A 24,760-nucleotide genomic window follows, 5' to 3' on the forward strand; every position below is an offset into this window, starting at 1 on the left:
GCCACTAAGCTAAAAGCGTCACACCACATCTGTGGTCGGTGCACAGGATCAGCCGCTTGTCAATGACGAGCTGTATCGAGTCATTTTATTTTTAGTGGTTTCTGTGGACAAACAAAACTTCCCCTGACTTAACATCAGCATGATGGTTTGTGGATAATGACTGAATTTCATTTTTTGGTGAATTTATCCTGTAAATTATTTTGAAATGTAAAAATACTAAATTTTCAAAATCTCTTTTATAGATTCCTAAATGTGACATGTTCAACCTATTATATATACTTCATGCATTAGAAGAACAATGTACTTAATGCAATGAGAAATAAATGGGAAATATTGCATAAGTCAATAGGTAATAAATAGATAAATAAATGACCAAATGCATGAACATCAAAACAAAGGGAAATTAAGGAATTTGAAAATAATGAACTAGTAAAGGACAACAAGAGTAAAATTAATTGGGTTTTATTTAATTTAAGTTAGTTGGTATGAAGTATAAAGCTTTATATCACTATTTACAATCCAAAAATATTATCACTTTATTATACAGGCTTGATTTACTACAAATTTTAGTTTTTGGGACATCAAACTGGACCATTATTTGGACAAAAGTTGATGACTTAATTTTTCTCTCTAGGGAACTTTGCGAGACACATAATACTACAGTATTATACATTGTGATATACTGCCATCAAACTATTAATTGATCAGTTGATTGGGACAAAAAACATTAGTTGCAGCCTAATGATGTACACCAAGCATAGAAAATTAGCTGTATTTTTTTGTTACATTTCCCTCCCTTTGATCACCCCGTCCTTTCCCCTTCCTCTTTATGTCCCATGCTAATTTTGTCAGGGGCAGTTTTGAAATCTTTCCACTGCAGCGTCACAGTTAGAAGTTTCTCCATCATAAGGCAGGCTTAATGGAAGCTTAATTACAGTCTGGCCCCTTTCAGATTCTAATGTTGGAGCTTTGAAGTGGTCTGGGGAGTAAAGACGGATTAGCCAACAGCCCCTTGTTTTCACAAGCAACAAACAGTTTTTTCCATCCCCCTATAGCAGTGGTGTGCACTGGCTCCTGGCCAGGCTAAATTCCTCCAGTTATTTCAAACTGAGATCTGTTAGGAATTTTCCACCCTGGGGATGGGAATTAATTTTTAACAATTCTTCTGACATGTTTGATAGTAGTTTGTGGGTGTGCTTGTGTGTTTTTATCTGTGTTTTGCGTAGGTGTTTGTGTTTTGTGTGTGAGCACACGGAGGGTTGAGAAACAGGGGTCAGCATTTCCTTTTATTTGTTTGCTTTATCGGACTGCTCAAAAACTGGAGATCTCTGTAGGCCCCCCCACCCCCCACCCCACAACACCCCACCCCCCCCACACACACACACACACAGTGTACCAGCACCTTCAGGGTAGGGTCAGTACCTTGACTTGGCAGGAAAAGCCTATAAACCCGCCTCCATTGATTGACTGCTTCTCTGTATCTAGCTAACGTTATTCCTCTGCCCTTGAGCCACATACTGCAATTGGAGTGTGTATGTGTACTACACAGTCGATATATGTGTGTGCGGCTGTGCACACTGCAGATTAGGATGAGATCAATGTATTTGAATGTGTCAAGGTTAGAGGAAGCTGGCAGCACAGGGTGCCAAAATAGATGGGCTTTCATCCAATAAAAAACCTCCCCTTGTTCCCTCCTGCCTTTATTTGTTCCTTTACTGTCTGTTTTCTGCTTTTTTAAATCCCAACTGTCTCTTCTTTTGTCCGCCCTTCCATTTTGTTGTTCCACTCCCCTTTACATCATTTTTTCATTTAATTTTTTTCTCCAGATTTCATTTTCTTATTGAAAAGAAGAAAACTTTGAAGGAAAAAGCTTTATTTGTGATGCTTTGTCTCCTTTGCTGTAGTTTAGTTGAATCAGATAACAGGTTTTTCTAACCCAAATTACAGATTATTACATGTATGTTGTTTAAAGAGCTATTGAAGCCTTACTCACTAATTGGGCACAGCAGTTTCTGGTGTCCTTAGAGGAGAACTCTGTAGTTTCGGGGAAGATATTTTAATCAGAAGAGAAAGGTCTTTATTGACTGTTTTTTTTTTTTCATTACTGAATAAACTGAATAAACAAACTGACCTTAAAGAACAACACAATTTCATACTGTTTTACTACTTTATATTTGGCGTACCCTGTCACCTTTCTAGCTTCAAACGGTGTTCTGAGGGCCTTATTTCCCTTTGAGAACATCGTGTTTATTCAGTTATGGTAAAAATAAATATGAGTTAGATTTTTTGTATTTATAATGTTATTGAAGTAAAAATAGTTCGAATTTCTTCTCCAAAACTACATAGTACGCCTTTGGCACTTCTGATACTGTGGAAACTTTCTGTATATCCTTCACATAGTTTTCATTTACATACTAAAACCCAATACCAATCTCTCATTCCCATGTCTCACAGGGCCATTTGGTGCCATCAGATGAGATAACTGTGCACTACCGCTGCCAGCCAGAGGGGGAGTACTTGGACTCTGTGATCCAGGCGCACACTGACTTCATCCTGGCTACCACCAAGGCTCCGCTGTTGCCCTTCCCTGTCCCCAAGACTGCCAGTGTCATCATAGAAGAAAAGACTCAGGTATGAAAGGATGCCTCAGGGCAAGCAGGGTTATTGGCTGCTGTAGTTTAACAGAGAGAGATTGTTGTGTATCTCAGCCTTTCAACAGACAATGCGAGTGAAGTAATTGTTTGTCACATTTCACTCAGTGATTTCCATGTTACTTCTACATGCTCTCTGAATGTATTGGTGGGTTGGTACAGTTTTTACTTTGAAGGACATTTCAGTGAAGAACATAAAAAGTCATTGTCTTTCTCTTTCCTTTGTTGCAGCTGAAGGGCTCAGACTTAGAGTTAACCATAATAAAGGGATCTTCAGCCCCTCGTGCTCCACTAAATGGACCAGCTTGCTCCTATGTGAACGTCAGGGTGAAGGTCAACAACAAAGAACAAGGTAGCACATGGGAAGACCAGGCTTTTTGTCGAGGTAATAGGCTCTGCTGACTACATTGGTAATCCTGTTTAACTTGTTTCCTCTTCAGAGGGGGTGGTGCTGTTGGAGAACCCCAAAGGGGATAACAGACTAGACCTGGACAAGCTGAAGAGAGTGAGCAGCAGCATCTTTGGAACCAATAACACCCCACTCAGATTCTTCAATGGCGGCGCTGGTGAGAACTGGTTTTGGCCCTCCTGTACGCATTCATGTTCAGAGCACTTATTGGTCCAGGGAACATGTGTAAATGTGCACCTGGACTGTGTGGTTTGTTAGTTTGAGCTTAAAACACATGATAAATGCAAGAATAAAGCAATTATTTTTTTGTTTGACATGTCATTTGATTTTTTTAACAAACAAAATGATTTATTGATTAGGGCGTGTACAGTAACCCGGGTGAAATCTGCTCTGCGTGTTTCTGTAAATGTATGTTCTCTACAGAGTTGACCAGCAAAATTGACCTCCAGGCTCTGAGCGGTAAAACTTTGACAGTGACCTCAGGCTCTTCCTCCCCTGGCCCCGCCCCCACCACTGACACCCTCCTGTGCCCATACGTGAACCTGCTGCTCTGCAACGCACAACCAGCCGGTGAGAAACACACACGCAAACACACACACACACACACACACACACACACACACACACACACACACACACACACACACACACACACACACAATCACTCGTACTCTACATACAGCCATGCATAACTGATGAGTCAGTCCTTCCCACTGCTGAAAGGCAGCCATCAATCTTTTTTAATTATGATCAACAAATCCCCCGGAGAGACCAAAACCAACAATGAATTTTTTCCTGCTGACAAGTTTGTCTGTGTTCTCAAAGCTTTATTTAACTTAAGGCGTAAAGCATCGTGGCTCCACCAGATCAGACCCTTTGCTTGACACATCACTGTCTGACCCAAAACCTGTAAAAAATGCTTTATCCTCTAAATCATTCACACTCGACTCTTTCTCCTTGCCTCTCTAACCCTACATCTGTCAATTGATCAGCTGGGCTCTCTCTCACATCCTCTTTCTGATCTCTCAATCATTCTCTCCGTCTCCTCCCTTTTCCCATGGCTAAGCTTAAGCCTGTTCACACACCTTCCTAAAACTTGTGAATAAGCCTTACTAACAAGCCAATCATCTCTTAATTTGTAAAGGAAGTAAAGTCTGTCTGGTTTGATTCTCTTTAACGCTTGCTCTGTCTCCTCCAGAATGTCAGACAGGAGAGTTGGGCACCCTCCTACTGACAAACCCAGTGGGTCAGAATGGACTCGACTACTCAGGCCTGCTGTCTGAGGCTGGCAAGGTTTTTGGCCTCCGCAGCAGACGGCTCAGACTCTACCTGGACCAGGACCTTACCCAGGGTAAGATGGAAAGATAGTGCATATTGGCTGCAGCAGTCCTGGTCCTGGGGACCCTGCTGCATGTTTAAGATGTTTCATACCTGATTCAAATGATTAACTTCTCATGACGGTCTGCTGAGCCCAATAACGCCACATTTATTTGAATCAGGTGGGTTGGGGCAAGGAAACTAAAACATGCGGGGCGGGGGTGCCCCAGGACCAGGATTGAAAAACACGTTGTCTTGTATTTCTTTCTGTGGCCTCCAGCACGGGTTGTATTAAAATGAATGAAATGCTAGTTGAAGGTTAGATGATCACTTATTCATAAGTGAACAGGTCGGTGAGTGGCTATGATGTGAAGGAACTAACTGAATGCAAGAAATGGGTGCAAAATGAATGAATATTAACAGTTTATTGCTGTACTGTACATGTTTTTTTGGGTCCTCTTTTATTTCTGTTATCTCATTTGAATGAAATACAACACTGATTCCAAATCATTAGGGTGTTGTGTTAAAAATAGTTAAAACTGAACTTGATGATTTTAGATTTAACCTTTTTGACATAGAGTAGACTGTAGTACAAAGAGGTTTACGTCATCAGATTCATTGCTTTTTGGAAATACACTATAAACGTATTCTATGTTTGACTGCCACATGTTTCAATCAAGTTCAGAATGAGGCAACAAAAGCCTGAGAAAGTAGCTGATGCTCCAAAACACCTGTTTGGAGCATTCCTCAGGTAAACAGGTTAATTGGTAACAGGTGATATTATCATGACTGGGTACAAGAGGAGCATCCTCAAAAGGCTCAGTGATCACAGGCAAGGACGGGGCGGGGTTCACAACTTTGTGAAATGCATTTGTTTAAAGGATATTACTACATGGTCTCAGAAACCCTTCATAAAACCGTTGAACATGTCACACATTTTTCGCTGTTTTTATCTTCTCTTTACTCCACATCGTAACCTTTTTTGGATTAAAGGTTAAGCGACCCTTCCAATTTGAAAATATTTTTGAAAGCTGTGTTCTTTCGAGATTCCTAAATGTAATAAAGGGTATGTTGAAAGTAATTTAATGTCTCCATCTGTTTTTCAGAGGTACCAGTTGATTCATCAGTAAAATCTCTTGACACCAAAACTCTCTTTGTGAGAGTTCTTCCAACAACCGCCGAAGCATAAATCCAGAGACGCCATCTGAGGATCTTGACATTAACATGGACATCGATCAACATTCGTCTCAGACGCCTCGCAGGTTCCCCAAGTTTTTTTACCACAGAAATCCCACCAATATCCCCTTTTGAAGTACAATTCGTGACATGGAGTGGCGTCATTTGTTTAAGTCTTTTGATGCAGAGCAGGTTTGTCTGTCCAGTTTACAACTAGCTAAACCATGGAGTCTTTATCACCATGTTTCAAAATTTCATGAGACAATTTAAGTGCAGAATTTGTACCAAAAGAGTTTCTAGAGATTTAGATGTGATGATAACTCCAATTATTCATCATGTTTAGTCTAAACTTACAGTACTGTTCCTCCTGTTTCTTTCCCTCGTGTCTTTAATTTGTCAGCAATAATATGTGACAGTTTTCTCAGAAAGCACAGTATGTTGCGAAGCTATGTTTACTTTGGACAGATAAAAAAAAAAAGTAACAAAGTGGATGCTTTTCAAGAACAGAATAATTAATCATACATAACTGCTGGATATATACTGTATGTATGAAAGTGTGGCTGCTTATGTGAAGTGGGACTGGGATGGAAGGAACACCAGACATCAAACTACACCAGAAAGAAATTCCAAAAGCTGACTTACCTCAGATTTAAAGACTTTTTTTTCAGTCATGTTTCATAACTCTTCATGGAAATAAGGAGGGAGCTGTCTAACCTGTCTAGCTGTCAATATTAACAATGGTTGTCATTTCTTTATTATGCTAATGATACAAATTATGCAAGCTACTTCCCTTCAAGGCGTATTTGAGGTGAGCTTAGTCCAGAGTAATTATGGCTGTGGCTCATAATTGGGAAACCAATTTGGCCTATTGTGCTCACACACATTTTTGAATTTAACAGATAAACCCATTCTGTTCATTGCATTGGGAATCCTTTGACAATTGTAAAGGCATTTAAGAGGTGAAATGGATTTTCAGGCTGCTGTACCTTCTGGACAAAAGGGTTCTGTCAGAAAAAGAGCAACAAATGGATAATGTACTATTTTAGGTGACAAATTGAATAAATCCAAGGTGACTAAGAATCAGCATGTTTTATTCTTTCTTCTTACGCAAATCTCCATATGACAGGAACATCCGGTGTGTGGGATCCTGCAGATATGGGAACATTTTATTTGCCCTTGCTCATGTGGTTACCTGAGACATTTTGACTGACATGGTGCTTATGTCTTAAACAGAAATTGATTAATTTAATATATGTGTATGTGTGTGTGTGTGTGTATATATGTGTATGTATGTATGTATGTATATATATATATATATATATATATATATATATATATATATATATATATATATATATATATATATATATATATATATATATATATATAATTTAAATTATTTAGACATTGCCTGTAATTGAAAAGGTGTAGTTACCAGGAAACCAGTGGAGGTACAATTAAAGTCTCACATAAAAGCACAACTTGTTCTTCAACTTCAAAGATTAAAGGATAAATTTACCAAAAAATCAATCATCATTATATACTCAACCCCATGCTGGTAGAAAGTCGGGTGAAGTTTCAAGTCCCCCAAAAATTTTAGAGCTAAACAAAACCCCACTTTTAATAGGCATCAGGGTTAGTAGACAATGCCTGAACTTTCATTTATCATTTCTCAAAGATAAATTGTTAATTAGTGGGCTTTAGAGGTGCTGTTGGGGGCTGTTTGTTGCCTTTTCAAAGAGCAAGGCAAGCTATGCTAACCAGCTACTGGCCCTGGGTCAATAATAAACAGACAAATGTGAGAGTGGGATCTTTCTCATCTCAGTACGCTCAGCTTGATCCCAAAATGTTGAACTGAACTTTTTAATTGTTCCTCTACCTCTATGTTGGAAAAGAGGCCACTATGGGAAGCTGAGTTGTATCAAACTGGTATAAAAAAAAAAATGAGGCCGTTTGACTATTTCTTACTACATCTTTGTTCAGTAACCCCAATGAAATGTTGGGCTCCAATAGAAATACAACCCTCTGATGGCACAATTCGCCCTGACTAGCGCCTTTTTTGGGACACCTTTTCGTGGTAGGGACCTGAGGATTCTAAGCGACCTGAGGATCCTTGGTGTCAACAATAAACGGGCACAGTGCTCTCCTAGGTGGTTAGAGTGAATAAAAGCTAGTGTCTCAACTGTTCTGCCTACAGCTGACCCAGTAACTCGCTGTCTACGGACAGAGAAATTAATCTTCCACTGGGTCATTCCACAAGCTCCATTTGTTATTATAAGGATGCCTCAGACCTACTTTTTAATTCTAGCAGCCTTCCTGAGAGCGATTCACTGAGTCGTTTGTGACTATAAATGCTTTTTAAAAAAAACTCTCACTGTAGATACGAGCTCAGAGGTGTGGTAATTATTTCAGAGACTTGAAAAAGACAGTTAATAATGTGACTAGACCCGGTGTTTAACATTACATTATTCTGTAATAACATGGGTGACCTTGAGGTCTGGCCTGACTGCTGATTAAACAGTGTTTAGGCCGACATGGCTTTCCCGGGGACGTTTATAGGGTACTGATGTCCACAGGCACGGTGTTAATTCTGTGAAACCTGGTTCACACTGGTTTGCAGCCAATATAGTGAGATGTTTGTGTGTGTGTCAGACCTGTGTGCATGTGTGTGTGTGTGTGCGTGCGTGTCAGACCTGTGTGTGTTGATTAATGAAGTGGCCTGAGGGAGATCTGCTTGTTGGCAGTTCTGGTAAGTCTCTGTTGGGGGCGCTGCTGCCGAGCCTCACTTCTCCTTGTCGACTTGCATCCTATAAAGTTTCCACTAATTTGCATCCAAATTAAACACATAAGTACACTATTAATCTTATAGCATACTATTAATGTTCATAAACATCCACTCACTGCAGAGTGCTGCAACAAACCAGCACACAATACCGAACTGCTTCCTCCCTCAAAACGAAGCACATAGTTAACCCTAAATACACCACCTTACGTGTATTTTATCAGTTGCCTCACTTTGATATTTTACCCAAAATACCACACAGAAGTTGAACAAATACTCCAAGTAAATATGAGATATGAGTTCAAAAATGTACTTGGATTTGGGAATAGAATGTGGTTTGTTGTTATAGGTGTTCATGCACAAGACAGTAGCTTGAAAAATACATGCAAAAGTTCACAGTATAAAGTATAGAGAATATGTGCAATTTAAAGAGATAATCCAATAAATGTGCAGTGTATCTAATTGCATCAGGTGGCAGAGACGCGTAGAGAGGTTATCACTGGGGTTAACAAGGCCAGCTCTTTTGCCAGAGGATAGTGAAGTAAAAAACAAAAAAGAACAAGTAAAATGATCTTGCGTGTTCAGTTTTGCCAGAGTATTTTCACACAGTATTTTCTACACGGTATCAATCAATCACTGAGATTATTATTTTTTTCTTTTTCATTATCAAAAATTTTGGGGAATATTTTTACCCACATACAGAAAATGTGTGGAGTAAGAGTGTCAAGTCTCTCCAACACTATGTTGTGGGTAGCACAAAACTTATAACAGAAATGTTATAAGTTTACTTTCATATAACTTCAAGATAGAACAGCAGATATAACGACACAGATAAACTCATTTACTGAACTTTCCACCTGTGAATTCCAGCGTCTCTACACTCAGTGTCACTTCAGTGTGATGATTTTATCCTCCACCCCTCCTGGGCGGAGCAGCAGCATGCTGCTTCACTGGTTAAATATTAAGCACACAGCTCTGTCTCATCCTCGTCTCATCCGTCTCGCTCCCATCTGCTCCTGCTGCTCCATTTGTGCCTCTGCACACCCCGGCCCGCCGAAGAGAGCAGGTCAGCGACCCATCTGCTGATCGACATCACAGAAATACACTATGCAGCGTGGGTGAAGTGAACATGATCCCTGTCAGCTAACTCTAATAATGGACAACACAACTCATTACAGCCTGCAGAGAACATAAAAGTTTTGCCACAGTGCTGGAGAAAAGACAGGTGTGTTCTCAGGAATATTTAAGACCGTAAGGGTTGTTTCTAATCCAACCCGCCCTGGCAAAACATGTGTGCTGCGTAATGGAAAAATCTAAATCTCTGCCAGTAAATCAATTTTCAGCGCCCTGCATGTTGCCCACTGCAGAATGACAGCAACAAATACAACCTCAACCAAGGTTAGCTCAATAGGTAAGAGGATGAAAAAAATTACACACAGGCATGTTTGTTATTTTGGCTGTTGAAGGAGTGTGATGTGACGAGCCAAATGAGGTGAATTAACAACAAATGCCCTGGAAGTGTAACCATGAGTATAGCGTTTTGATTAAAAAGCTGTCTATAGGGCTGTCTTGAAAACCTACATGAAGTTGTCAATGTGAAGTCAGGAGAATAAACATTATTCTTCATCAGGTCTTTATTACCTCTTATTTCAGTTTACTCTCCTACTTCTCACCATTTCAACTCTTATTTAGAATTATATACGTGATTATGGAATTCTTTACTTGCTGTCTTACATACTACACCAGCTCTATCCCTCTCTGTTATAAATATTGACATCTAAGTGTATTTTCTTCATTTGACTTTCAACTACTAGTTACTTTGCAGATTCAGATTATTCAGTGTTTATCGGTCAATCAGATATTGTTGTGGGTGGGAAGTTGAGAGAAAAGCATGTAATGTTGCATCACACCCAAAGTAGCACATTTTAAAATCAGATATTTTATCATCGATCACTGATGGTCGGCTGAGCACATGACCCCCTTTTGGCCCTACATGTAGTACTCCTTGTCTGTTTATTTTTTTTTCATTATTCACAAAAATCAGCATCACTTTCGAAAATCATCAGGGCTGAACATTTTAAGATTGAGGTTTTGTTATCAGGTTAATGTATTTATCCATCTTCTGTGTTTAGCTGTGTCTTACCTTCTTCTGTGCAGCCATCATTTACATATGTTTGGCCGTTGGCTTTAGACATTATGTCTCCTCCAGCGGCCATCTTTACTAATTGCCCTGTTACCTTTGAGAAACACAGTCACAGTTGAGAAAAGGAGCATCACAGAATATTTTTCACTTTCCTGGGAGAGGAAAACCTTTTGAGGAAAACTGGAAATGTATTCCGTACTTTCGTTTATCCGTTTGAGTGCGTTTTTTTAATTTATTTTTTTTTAAGTTTGGCGTTATGGAGTTATTTGTTGAAAAAAAAAAATGTTGAGAAGATGCTAGCAAGCTAACGTTAGCAGAATTTCTCATGAAAGGGAAGTCTCACACATTTAAAACAATGCTTTGGAGGACGTACAAACCGGGGGAACCAAGGACAGTTATGGGTAGGGGAATTTAAAACAAAGGTATGTTTATTACATTATAAGACTTTTATTAAAACAGGCAATAAAGGGCAAAATTGAGCCCCAATGGAATTAGGTACTAATGCTAATGTTTGTTTTAGCTAGCTAACATTGCTATGGTTAGTTTTGCGCCTTAAGTCATTTGGGAAATTGTTTAAAATGTAAAACAGGGAAGTTGTTACTAGTAAAGCCACCAGTCTTACTCTTAATTATTTGCTACTTGGTTTAATTAACAGTTAATTAGGCTAACCTAAAATGTCCAGGCTGAGTTCATTCTTAGTGTGGTGTTTATGGAGGTATGGTTTGCCAACACGGTTTTCCCCTCATTTAATTACATGACTGCTTCACAAATTCTCTGGTAAAAAAAAGATAACAAAAATCATTAATAAACCAATTCAAATTGAATTACGCAACAATGTGGCTCCCCGGCTGCCTGCATGTGGGAGAAGCTGTGCGCCAAAAGTAGCTGCTGAGTGCAAAGAGTCGTGACTGAACCGAGGATCAGCGCCACTTCCCCGCCACAGCTCGATTTCCCTTATTTCCTGATCTTCTAAATGCGGCGTCTATCTTCATCCTGATGCGCCTGCTCCTCCTCCACCTCCTCCTCCTCATCCTCTCCTCCCTCCTGGAACAGCAGAAACAGGTAGGACACATCCGATTTGAGATACATCACCCACATATCCAGTCTGTGGGGGTGGGAGATGGTCCGTTGACATTCTAGTTTTTGTTTTTTTTGTTTTTTTGCGGTTGTTAGCAGACTGCTGTCCGATGAGGAGTCGGTGATAATGGGGAGATGCACTGGCATCCGTAGTGAGATGCGTCGGCAGGAATGACACACTGTTGCTACCCTTTCTGTCCGCTGTCGTTGCCACAGAGTTGCATTGTGCCGCAGATATGCAGTGAACAGAGGGGACGGATGCAGCCAATTACATTCTTGACGTTACACATTTATTGTGTGGATGTGTGCTGCTCATGCAAAACGATGCATCCTCTTTCTCCATATCATACAGTTTGAATAGATAATGATCGGTTGATGATGCAATAGGGCGACCTATTTTCTGTTCTTCATACTTTCCACGGTTTTACCATAACATTTGAATCAGAGAGGGAAGCAACTTATCTGCTGCTGTGAAAAACTTTTTCCGTCTGGATGAGAATATATTAAATCTGTTGCACTATTAAAAAGATTTTTAACCCTGTTACTCATTTTGCACCTCTATTCCTTTTAACTAAATAAAGACAGTCACTGGAAATGACATATATATTGCTTTTCTTAGATTTCTAAATTCTTTACTTGTGTTACATAATACACTAGCTCATCCCTCTGTGTCATAATTATCGACATTGTCAGTGTAGTTTATCTTTTAACAGCTTGTTATAATGCCTAAAGGGAGTCTTTTAATGTTACCATGATTTCATGCAATGAATCCTGCATTGATTGGATTTACAAAATTTTCTACTGTAAAATATTCATTATACGTGACATCTTTGTAATGTCTCATGTTTGCTAGCCACATTAAATCGATCATTGCAAAAATGTTTGTTTATATGCCAATATATTGATTTGGGAATTTTTTTATTTTCTGTTTACTATATAATATAGGTATTGCATAATAAATTGTTCTGGCTGTAGTTGTCTGATTTTTAAATATTTTTATATGAAACATTTTAATATTTTGTTTGTGAGCAAGCATATATACCATTTCCAGTTACCTGTATAGACGGAAGGTATTCTTCAGAAAACTGGGTGCTGGGAGTTGTGCCACTGCAATGTAATAGTAACACAATTACATTGAGGATAATATGCATTAGAGACACAGCTGTAGCTCAACTTTAAGTAGCCTGAAGATTTAATCAGGGATGCAGTGGCTATTTACCCGCCTCTTTGGCTGCCATTGACTCAACATACTAATAAAATCAAGATGTAGCCTAAAAGTATTGCAATTTTTTTTAAGGCCACATTGCCCAGCCCTGTTCTGTTAGTTAAAACAGTTATGATAGTTTTAATTTATGTTAACCGTATGCTAATGATAATTGTTTCAGACTTTCTGATGATAGCCATCTCCACACCCCTGTGAATAATAGAGCCCCTGACATGATTATTATACTGTAGGTGTAACGGTTGTCACCAGTCGTGGCACTCATACTGATTATTTGGGCTTTCGCGTGCAAGGTTAATTGTTACAGTTGTTGGCAGTCATAGTGTCCAAGGTGAACCAATGCAAATCAAGATAACGCAGTCCACATCAATGAGCCTGCACACAAAGTAGAAATAGGTTCATCTCAAAATACAGCTTAAAGGGTTTAATGTTAAGAAGCATCTCGTCTCTTGTTCTCCTAGTTGCATGAGACTGTGCACTTTATTGACATTAAAGGTGCTGCACTGTTTCACTTTTCATTCTTAAATTCTGATCCACTGTGTATCCATTACACCTTTAGTGTTTCTAGAGCCTGTTCATGTTCATTCATGTGTTCCTTTCTGAGCAAAAAGCCTTAAGGCAGGCATTCAAACTAACAAAACTCTACAGAGGTTATAGAAAGTGATTTTAGAACAAATTCGTTGTCATTCTATCTAAAGTCATAATAGAGGACAGTCAAGGTGGATACCGTAATAATTTCCTGAACTATTCTCATTTTTTGTCTGCTTGCTGTGCAGGTTACTTCCTGAACTATTTGCTATAAACAACCATTAGGCCATGTATAGTTAGATCATGCTGTTTTTCAACTTTGACCTTTTGCACTAGTTTTTTAATGTAGTGGCCAATTATGATCAATGTTTCAGGTGTGTCTCTGTTTCTTTTGTAATGCAGTGTCTACCAGTGTTCCCATATTCAGCCGTGACACTAATGAGTCAAATCCAATAATAATCAACCGGAATGTTGGCCTAAATTATGAAAACTGGCTGGTGATGTTTTCACTTTGTGTGTCTGTGTGTGTGCGTTATGATGGCAAAATGTGGTCCTGGACACAACTGTTGTAGCAAAAACTACCACAGATTAGTTTTGAGTATCTTGCTAGATGATAATATGTCTGTCTGTCTGTACACAGAGTTTGTCAATACGATGGCGTCACAACTGTGCAAGACGCATTAAGAAAATTTTAATGGTGTGTAGTTGAGATAAAAAATTGTAGTGAAAAAAACTGAAGTTGAAAATTCCACTATTAAGATGGGTGTGATCTCATGTAATAATAAAGTAAACACTACCCATGGGTCAAAAGGTGAACATGTTGCCAGGCTGGGTGATTGCTTTGCAAGATGGTCTCATTAGAACATATGGATTTGTATAGTATATATCAAAATCTGAGTTTGAAATGCAGACTGCCATCCTCATTAATCTTCTTTACAAACAGTGGTGCTGCTTCTTTGACATTGTCAATTAATAATGCATACATAATTACTTTTTTCCGTTGGCAATTCAGTAAGAGTCGACATTTTATTGTCTGCGTGAGAGGGGCTGAGAGATTTTTGCATGCAGGACAGTTGTCCAGTACTAGAAAACACCTTGGCCATTGCTACAAATGATGTAGTTTGGTTCTTAAATGGAGGTTGGTTGAACCATTGATGAGCTGTTCAAATCTGAAATAAAAAAAAAATATATTTTAACACAAGCATCCACACATAAAATACTTGATTAGCTAGCCTAATAAAATCATGAATTCTAATGAGCCATCTAGGACAGTTAATTACTGCTGCAGATTCAGTGTTTCCTCTGTCTATCATTTGCATAACGTTGCAGAGTGTTAGAATTAATTTAACCATGACCAATTCTCACTGCAACAATCAAAAACACTACTGCAGTCATTATGGTCCTATCAGAATCTCTGGACAGATGGTTGAAAAACCAGCCTCTGATTATATTTCTTGTGTGCTTTCTCTCTGTTCTCCCTCCTTCCTACTCTTCTCTCCATCTCTCTCAGTACAGTGGCTTGATTGAATGCATGTTGTTGACAGTGTAATCTCACAATGATAAATGGGATTGTTTTTTTTGTTTGTTTTTTTTTGGCTATCCTGATGTGTCAGTTATCAACTTGAGATCACAGCTATTTAGTGTCTGGTTCTAAACCTTTTCAGTGTTTTGTTTTTTTTTGTTGGTTTTATTTTTTTTTTTTTTATGTCATATGATATGTCAGTTTCCCCTTAAAAGATCATCTTTATAGCACTAGATATGGAATTCAAGCTTGTTTTTTTTTTTTGTTTTTTTTTAAACTGAAATTAAGCCTTCTTCAGCTGAATTTGTGTCATTAGTGTGGCCAGGACTTTCTCACATGCACTTAGGCACAGTGTTCACTAGATGAATGTAGCCATTCTCCTGTGAAGGACCTATTTTTGAAATCAACAACACACCTAAGCCGAACAACTGTTATGTGTTTGTTCCACCATTTTAATGTTAGCAGTACCGCCTCTAAAATATTTGGCTGTTTGACCTGTAAACCAACTGCTGTTATGCTAATAGCCATCTAGAAGGACTGATAGCGCTGCTTGCCAACAGTGCCCTTCCCTTCAAATACTGAGGTGCAGTGCCTTTAATTGTGCCAGTACCAGATTGCTGTACACCCTTAAAAAGCCATATTCTCTGTTAGTTTTTATTGCCCAGTTCAGCTTTTTGTTACCATTTACCTTATTATGTAAGGAATGTCTAATTATGCTATTGTTGGCCATGATGTGTCAACTTCCTGAGTCTTGGCAAAAGTGGATTTTCAGCACTTGCAGCTGAATAATCTAGACTCCAGGGTAAACCGCACATTAGAAGGCTTACAGTAGGACATTTGTATTGGGTGCATTCAGGTCAAACCTTTTGCTCAACAAAGCCTTCAGTGAGACGAAAGGAACTTGCAGGATTTCATTTTCGAGGAATTACGCATTACAGCAATGTAAGTGAAAAACTTGCCAAACTTGTTATAGAATAGAAATGTGTTTATATATCACTTTCAAATGCTCCTAGTAACATATGATCTGTATATGTTTTGTACCTGCATTGTTTTTCGGATTTGTCTTTCATACTCCTACCCCCTAGGCTTAAAATTCTTGCGACGTATGAGGCACAGCAGGTACCTCCTCAGTGGTCACCTAAGTTCCTTCCTGCTGACTTGCCGTTCTCTGTTACACTCTGCCAGAATTCAGTCTGCCTGTCTGTGTGGCATTAGAAAAGAGTGGGAGTTTTTTTTTTTAAGTTGTACGGTGGGAGTGCACATCATGTTTGTGAATAGGGATAGCTAATTGCTAAATGGTCAGTGACAGGAACAAATGGAATCAGTCAAAATAGAGCATCTGCAAACGCAAATGTCATCGTTATTTTGGAGTATGGTAGATGAATTAGTCCCAGAAAAAAGATTGTAACCAGTTCCTGTGAGCTGTTGCTGGATGATGAAACCTCTGTGCTATCGGTTTTGCTCTGAAAATCTCGCAAGTGGATTGAATGTTTATTTTGTGGAAAAAACTACTGATCTGTGTGGGATTTTTCTTGCTAAGATAGTTGATTTTAAGAAAACTACGGAGGTCAACATATAGCTTCAATTAGTAGTAACTGTTTATTTTGGTATCAGAAGAGTCAAAGAAGCAATTGGTTGAACTTAGAAGAAACAAATATGTTTTCTGTATTATGTTGGTAGTGCCTTCTTTGAGAATAATATCTTTCCCTGTGCTTGGTGGAAATCCTTCCCAAAACTTATCTAAGAAACAAAACATACTCCAGAGTTGTCAACAAAAGACTTCACTGTTATGTGCAAACAACAGGCTTGTTGCAAAATGTTCTAAGTTAAATTTCTTATCAATTGTAATTATGGTTTTATGTTACTGCAGTGTACTGTAAGCTCAAATTGTCCTCCCAAGAAAAAATACCATATCACTTGTTTCAGCAATCACGGCCCAAAAACGTAACTCTGTTTTTGCCATATCAATAATGAATTGTGTCAGAGGAAATAATACAATGTTGTAACAGAGCCACATAGTCTTCAGAGGGTGGAGGTTGTCTGGGTACGATGGGTGTTGGACATGGCAGACCAATATTTGCATTCTCATTCCTACCAACAGTTGATGTTAGTTTCTTTTCACCATGGCCATGATACTTTCCCAATCCTCCACTCTTAACCTTAACCAAGTGGTAGTTTTATCCCAGACCATCATCCTTCCCTAGCCAAGTTGATTTGTGCCAAAACGTTATCAGACCTTAGGCAGATCAGAAAATGCTGAAATGTTCCGTACTTGAGGGCACTCACAAATGGTGTTATTTTCTTGTTTACTCTGGAGGACTTGTAGTGTAATCCCATGTGGGCTGGGCACTCTTTGGTGCATTGCTCTCTGATAAAAGTGCTCATTCATTCATTAATAAATGGTGGATAGTTACAAGTTAGAGAAAAGAAAAAAAAACTGTGCTTAACACAAATTAAACTCAATTGCAATAACTTTCTGCCAGCAATTGTAGTTAATTGCAGGCATGCAAATATGTTATACACAGTCTTACATAAATAATTACATAGAATAAAAAATAAAACCTGATCCCATTTAAAGGGTAACTCCGCCAATTTTACACATTGGAGAAGTGTGTTTACAGGTTGCGGTGGTTACTGGAGCACATGTGAAAAAGTATTACAAAGATCCTTTGTGGCTCCAAAAGGAAACATTGTAATGCATGTAATCTGATAGATTGCGTACAGTGACGTCACTCGGGGACCAGTTGCATTGTGGGTAATGTAGGCACCAGGGTTTGAAGGAAGGAAAAATAATGCAGAGATGATATCTCTACTGCTGATTTAGATCATTTGTTTTCAAACTGTTCATAATGAATCCAACAGTTTCACAGGAGTGAAATGCTAGACCAGCATAGATTTGATATGCCGGCACAGCTAAAACAAGGACTGTTTTTTCCATACGAGTTTCAGCATCTGGTCATTTGTAATCTTAAAGGTGTGTTTCGAACGAGGTTAGAGGATTTACTGCCTGTTGTCCAATGTGTTGTAGATCTTAGGGGTCATTTACACCTGTAATATAAAGTGGGATGGTGATATGGGGTTTTATGTGGCGTTGACCGTATCATGTTGGTAGTAAAGACATGAAATGATTTTGGGTCAGTGTTATGCTTCAGGTCATGGGGTTAAGGGTTAGGGTTAGGGATTGTTAAGTAGGACTGGATGTGGGAAGAACCTTGATCTCTTGCAAACATATCAGCAGTAGGAGTCTAGAATAAAACAACACTGTACTCTGGGGGTGTGCATTGATGTTCACAGTGATATACTGTACAACAGTAAGGTCATTCAGGAGTCACAATCATTTGTCATTGTGTGGAATTGTTGTGGCATTGAAGTTGTCCTTGTGTTGTCAAACGTTTTCCAGAGCTAGCTGAAGCACACAAAATGTAGCCATCATAGTGGTAGCACTTTTAACATTTTGATGTACCATTACTGCTGTTGCTTTTTTTAAAATTGCGTAGTACTGTTTCACAATAAATTCTGGGTGTAGAGACTTGTATAGCAACCATATCTATACTACATGTAATTTCTTATCTTAAATCACAAGCTCTACTGATGGACCAACTGTTGCTGAGTGACACAGACTCTCTAAATACCACTAAAGCTGTGCAACAGGATTCCTGCAGGGTTAAAGGGATTCGGAAGTCCGTCTGTGCTCACAGTGCTCCTTGGTGCTCATGTTTCTTTTGTATCTTTTTTCACTTTCTCTCTATCTCTGTCCGTGTTTTCAATAATCTTTATCAATTAGCCAGTGATGCTGGTTCTCATTAATAAGGTAACTATAAACCCATGCTAATGTAGCTTGTGCATTGTCACAAGATCACATATTCCGATCGATGTGTTGTCTTAAAAATTAAGATCATATTTTTATTTTTGTGGTTCACTCTTAATTGATCTCTATACCCATGTATCCAGTAGTTTTGTTTATTCAAATTGTGTTTGCTATACTGAATCATTTTATTTTGAATCACATGCTGCAGGTAAAGCATCATCATGGTTTCTTTTTTCCTGCAAGGCCGCAGTACAACAGAAAAAATGCTGCACTGCAGTGCCTTTGTTAAAGGTGCACTATGTAGTTTGGGGGACGAAATTTTAATCAGAAGAGAAAGATCTTACAAAACATTTAAACCATAAAGGGCAACACAATTTCATACTGTTTTACTTTGTTTATATTTGGCGGACCCTGCCACCTTTCTCATCAAACGATGTTCTGGGGACCTTATTTTCCTCTGTGAACAGCTTATTTACTCAGAAATGGAAAAGATAAATATTTCTGAATTTGTACGTAAGCAGTTGTCAATCAGTGGTTTGTTTGTTGAGCTTTTTAGTTGCAAGTTTCTTGTTGCCTTTTACTCAAGTTTACTTAAAAAAGTAAAATGCTACAGTGGCTTCTGTGTAAATAGATGCATGATGATGGTGATGTATGAAAGCAATTTATTATAACATCCATGCCCCAACTTAGCGGACAAATTATTTTCTTCACTGCCTCTTGATCTCCTGTAGGCAACATGCTGTTACTTTTCTTCTGCTTTCGTTTCACTGATGTTCTGTTCTGTTAAACTAACGAACTGAACATTTTTGGAGTGCTTTTTGGCTGCAGGGATCGGATCATATGTCAAGACCTCTCAGTGTCTGTGTTAAGCCTAAATTATACTCCCAAACACTCAGACATCATGGACCATGTAGTAATTCTGTTAATACCACTTTCTGGAGTACACTTGGAGGACATGTTGCACTCTTGTGTAGTTGATCAGGATTCTTTCACAAAGTCTGACAGCCAGCTCAAGAGGGGAAATATCAAGGGAAACACAAACTTTCCCACCTGCTACACCACTTCTTTCCTTCACCTTCTTCCATGCCCTGATAAATCGCCCTTTTAAATATTTCCACTTCTGCTGACAAACACTTTGTTCTTTTCCCACTCTGGAAAACTTTCCTCTACAAATTGTTACACATTTGATTGGTTTTATATTGCTGAATTATGTAGTGGCCTCGGTCACAAAATGTTTTAAAGCATACAGGTGATGGTGCGAAGTCAAAGCTTACAACCTTCATGACAAAATGTACATTACTTGGACACAAGTGGACCCTTGCGCACTTGCAGACATAGAAAGGATAATCTTGGCTTAAGTAAGTGTGAATGCATTTGTGCTCATCTTTCCACAGAACCTGTTCAACAGCCACTGTTAACTATTAAACCTCTCAGAAGAGCAATATCTCAAACTACATTATTTAACTGTATTCAACTATAGGTGTCCTATCAGTGTTTTTACACAGTAATTTACATTGCAGTATTTGAAGTCATTCACCCCTGACAAACGGTTCAATAAAACCTTTTTTCTGTTCTGTGGTATGGCTATCAGACCCCTCCTGACATATCATAAACTATTACTGTGATCTGTTTGGACATTAATGGTTATAGATGTCCTTGAGCTTGCCAGCTAGGCTGGAACCTGCACTGCATGCGATTAAATTCACTGTGCTAGTGTACTTTATCAAATATAAGCAGGCCAGTGTGTGTCTGACTTTCTTAACTTGTTCTTATTCACTTTAGACATATCACAAGTTAAACTTCCGTGAGGGGGATGATGTAGTTTCATCTCTGTTTAAAGAGTCAAGCTGATGTGCCCCATCTCCTTGTGGGGAGAGCTAGTTCGAGTATATGGTGGCAGGCCAGAGTAGGCATCTAAGTATAGTTTTGGGTGTGTGTGCCTGATGTGTTTGTGTACATATCTGTGTGTATGAGAGTGTGTTAGGTTTTTGGGGGTACTGTCTATTTACAGCTCAGCCTGTGGGAGATGTCCAAGTCCGAAAGAAAGGGCAGGGGGGCATGGGAAGACCTCCACTCTGCCTCATGTGTCATCCTTTTTCTATTAGGACTGTGTGTGTGTGTGTGTGTGTGTTTCAAGGTTGCTGAAAATAATCTCAGTGCATAAGTAAAAGAATATGACACTGTTGCATGCTCGTGCACACACACAATTGTTCAGAAGGAATTGTCTAACGAAATATCCTTGTGGCTTCCCCCACAGCCAGTTGTTTACAAGGACAAATAGTTTCTCGTCCACTGATAGCGACTCATAATTTCAGAGAAGGAGAGAAAGAGATTCAGTTAGAGAAAAAGAAAACAAATGGATAAACAAACTTACATTTAACTTTATTTTACTTTGAATTCAAGAATGTTTCAACACACAAGTTAAAAACACAAACAAATAAACATATAAATGCATTGGGGTATTTTCAAAAAAACAGCCTTCAAAACATTAAAGACCCACTCAGTTATCTCTCGGATAATGTAAGGTAGGTTTTTTTCCCCAACAAAAATCCAGTATCTAGTATCCACGTCTAGTGTGTTGAATTTAGTGGGATTTAAGGCCCCTACACACAGCTCAGACGTCCAACTGCCTTATCCGACCACTCTCCAACCACTCTGTTGCCTCTCGTCTGACCCGTTCGGCAGAAAAGTTGCATTGAACACACTGCTTCGACGTGCTGCCTACTCCACTGTAGCGTGTACGTTCTGCGCCTGCGCAAGATGCAATAAGCCTCCTTAACAGCGGGTGGCGCTAGTCTCGTGCCAGTAATCCAAAACTCCTCCGAAGTGAGGAACGGAGTGCATAGAAAAACAAAGCGCACACAGTATTGATTCAGTATTTGTCCGACTCGAGAAGATGTTTGTGGACTAAATACTTGGCATACGTGAAAGATGACTATGGTTAGGCTGACACTCGCGTTGTGTGCTCTCAGGCTCGTTATGATACGAAGCCGTCACCATCGTCACTTCTGCCCCTCCCACACACCGCGCTGATTTGCTAGCACACCGCCAATCAGAGAATCCAATGGCTCAGACGTCCGACAGCCCACCTCCTCAGACTTCGCATGCTGAATCGGAGTCAACAATGTCCGCGCAGCTCGGAAAGCTCCCAACGCAGCTGAACACACCAAACAGAAATGTTCCCGACCTCGTCCGAGTCTCCCCAAACGTTTCAAACATCCAACGGTTGGGTCGGTGTTCCTGCCTTTAGGGGTATCTATTATCAGAGAAAAAATGTTACATTCAAAATCATGTTGTCAGTGTATAGTGTAGCATTTCTTGGAATGAGGGAGAGGGTCCTCTTCAACATAGTCTGCCATGTTCATGGACCTGTAATGATTCATTAACAGCCTAGGCAGATCCCTGCTCATTCTGTTTTTTCGATGGATATTCCCATGCTGGCTTTTTGCAAAGCTTTCAGCGGCATCTCAGAATTTTCATCATCATTGTGGGGATGACTTAGTATGATGACAAGTGGCTGAAAGCTCAGAATAAAGCTTGTATGTGGACCTTGAGTTAAGATTATTTCCAATTGCAATTACGAGGTCACAACTGAACATTCACACTTGTCTGCAATGTCTGGGTGTGAATGTTTCGATAATTGCGTTAATATAGAATAGATTAAAAAAATCGGAACTTTTTGCAGTTCTTTTTCTTTTGTCATTTACAAAAGTTAAAGATGCGTTTCCCTTTTAGCAGTCCTTTAAATGCTCGGGACTCCCCACCAGGTCCTAAAATTGATGACGTTTTACTTGAGGATCTCCTTGAGGCTCCTTGAGTGTCTAAACATCTTAAAATGCCTAGCACAACAATCAGCCTATGTTGGCCACTAGGTTTCCTCATGGGAGCAGTTGTGGTTTACCTGCTATGTTCAAGGGAGCCTACACAGCTGTGGTGCTAGAGAAGTGAGCATAGAGTAACTCACTTTCGTTTCCCTTACACCTACCCTTGTTTTTCTCATGCAGTCAAGCACCTTGAAATTTAAATGCTCCATTTAAGACCATTCTTCTGAAAAAGCTGTTACATGCTTTGGAGGAGTAGATTATTTAATCTACTGTAGTTACTGAAAGGCTAGTAGGCAATTCACATCATTGTGCTACTATAGTGCTGAAAATACTGTGACTAATTGTTTTCTTTTATTTTGTTAAATAGTTGATTATTTTTAAATTAATCATTTCTGTTTAAGTTGTAATAAATAATTACTAGCCAATCCTTGATGATTCACATCATTTTCAGACTCATCAAACCATTCAGTGAGCCATTGTGTTCTATGGGGACACATTTTTGTCCTGGAGGAGACAAAGAGTTTCTCTTCTGTTTCCTTATTTATCGCAGTGATGTACCAGCATCATTGCTTCCAGAGGTGCGCTTTTGACCACAATTTTCAACCTTATTTATTGATGGCTTTATCATAGATCTAAAGGCAGATGTCACTTTAGATACTGCTCTGGGCAAAACACTCATCAGTTTAGCAGTATTTGTGACTGAAGCTCCTGCCATTCGTGCCCAAACAATGAACCTGCTTAGGTCTTTTCCTCCTGGCATCTTGATTCAAAATCAGACTCAACTGGGTTTGCTCAGCAATTTTACACATTCCACAGAGTATGATTGGATGATAATTGTTTATTTACCATGTGGTATATTGCATGGTACCAACTGCATTTTATATTTTTCTTCATTCATTTATTCAGGCTTTTCCTTTAATTTGTCTGCAAGTTGCAAACACTGCTGAAGTATCTTAAGGTTGCATGTCCTCTTATACCCCATTTATATAGCAGACGTGCATATGAGACGGTATCATCTGATGTGCGCTGATCCATTCAGTCAGACTGCCAATTCGGGTTTGACCAGCATTACTGTGTCTGTCTGAGCAAGTGTAGATACTTATTAACAGATGGGACTGGCTCCCATCACTTTACCAAATACAAATTACATAAAACACAAATTGGCAGTGATTGTCGACACCCTGCTGTGAAAAGGTTGGCACCCTACTATTTCTTTAAGTAGTTCCATCTTTCTCTGTTATATATATACATATGTAACAAATATTTACTGAAATAAGCACCAAATTAAGTTTCTATTTAGACTGACCTTTTCAGTGGTCTACCCTCTCATATATATGCTGTCATGCCCTCCCTTGTCCAGTATAGTTTGCATAATATGTAGTGAGATGTAAAGCAGCAGGTAAGTGTAGTGTTTGATAAGAATTTGAGGATTGCGAATTAAATCGGGACTATTTTCTGTAAATAATAGTTAATTGGTAGCAATTTTTAAACTGCTTGTTTCATTAACATTATAGTCAAACTGAAAGAGGGGAATTTTCTAAAAGCTTGTTTCACTAAGAGGTTCTACATACTATTGCATACTGCTGTGGGGGTCACTGTTTGCCTAAACCATTTAGCTCCAATTCTCTAACCCTTTGTCAAAACTTGTTTTTTTTTATAAGAAAAGAGATAAATTACAGACAATGATAAAGTCAGACTCTGTTTTTAACAATAATTTTATCTTACCTTGCTGTTGTTTAAAGGATAACATTAAAGGAAGGTTACAAGTAGATAATACTGTCGCTGTTATCCTTTCTGTTGCTTTTGACAACACCGCACGACATGCAACAGGAAGTGGTAAAACGCCAAGTAGTAACGCAATTTTTAAGAGTTCAGCTTTATGGTAACTGCGGTCTTATTGTTAGAAACAGAATTCCAAATTTTTTGATTTGAGCCATTACTTTTATATTATCTCAGCTATCGATAGCAAACTAAAACAAACCACAGAGAATGCATTAAAGACAAGCCAATACTAATCTTCCAATGAGCAAGAATCCCTTTCCCTTTCAATGAAAAGTTGATGCTTGTCAATTAATCGGTTCGTTTTTTGGTGTTTTTTTTTAAGATTGACTTCGGCTGTGTATGTGTGTCAGTGTGTGCTCTCATTACAAGAGGTCATACTAGCAAGTCTTATATATACACGACACCAGCTCTGTCCCTCCCTGCCTCTCTCTCTCTCTCTCTCTCTCGCTCTCTCTCTCTCTCCCTCCCCCCTCCTTTCATCTCTCTCTCCCTCCCTCCCTCCTTTCATTTGTTCTAGGT

The 24,760-nt window shown here is 39.0% G+C and overlaps 1 protein-coding gene across 1 annotated transcript in view; it reads left to right on the plus strand.

Moving 5' to 3' along the window:
* The window catches only part of iars1 (isoleucyl-tRNA synthetase 1), a 57,802-nt gene extending 51,166 nt beyond the window's left edge, over positions 1-6,636 (plus strand). The window contains exons 29-34 of the mRNA XM_030419528.1: positions 2,455-2,631; positions 2,883-3,003; positions 3,092-3,217; positions 3,484-3,630; positions 4,259-4,411; positions 5,484-6,636. Of these exons, the coding sequence (XP_030275388.1) occupies positions 2,455-2,631; positions 2,883-3,003; positions 3,092-3,217; positions 3,484-3,630; positions 4,259-4,411; positions 5,484-5,566 (807 nt within the window). The 3' untranslated portion in view covers positions 5,567-6,636. The remainder of the gene's footprint in view (positions 1-2,454; positions 2,632-2,882; positions 3,004-3,091; positions 3,218-3,483; positions 3,631-4,258; positions 4,412-5,483) is intronic.
* The last annotated feature ends 18,124 nt before the right edge of the window (positions 6,637-24,760 follow it).

The sequence above is a fragment of the Sparus aurata genome, chromosome 6 (assembly GCF_900880675.1).
Source record: "Sparus aurata chromosome 6, fSpaAur1.1, whole genome shotgun sequence".
Classification (NCBI taxonomy): domain Eukaryota; kingdom Metazoa; phylum Chordata; class Actinopteri; order Spariformes; family Sparidae; genus Sparus; species Sparus aurata.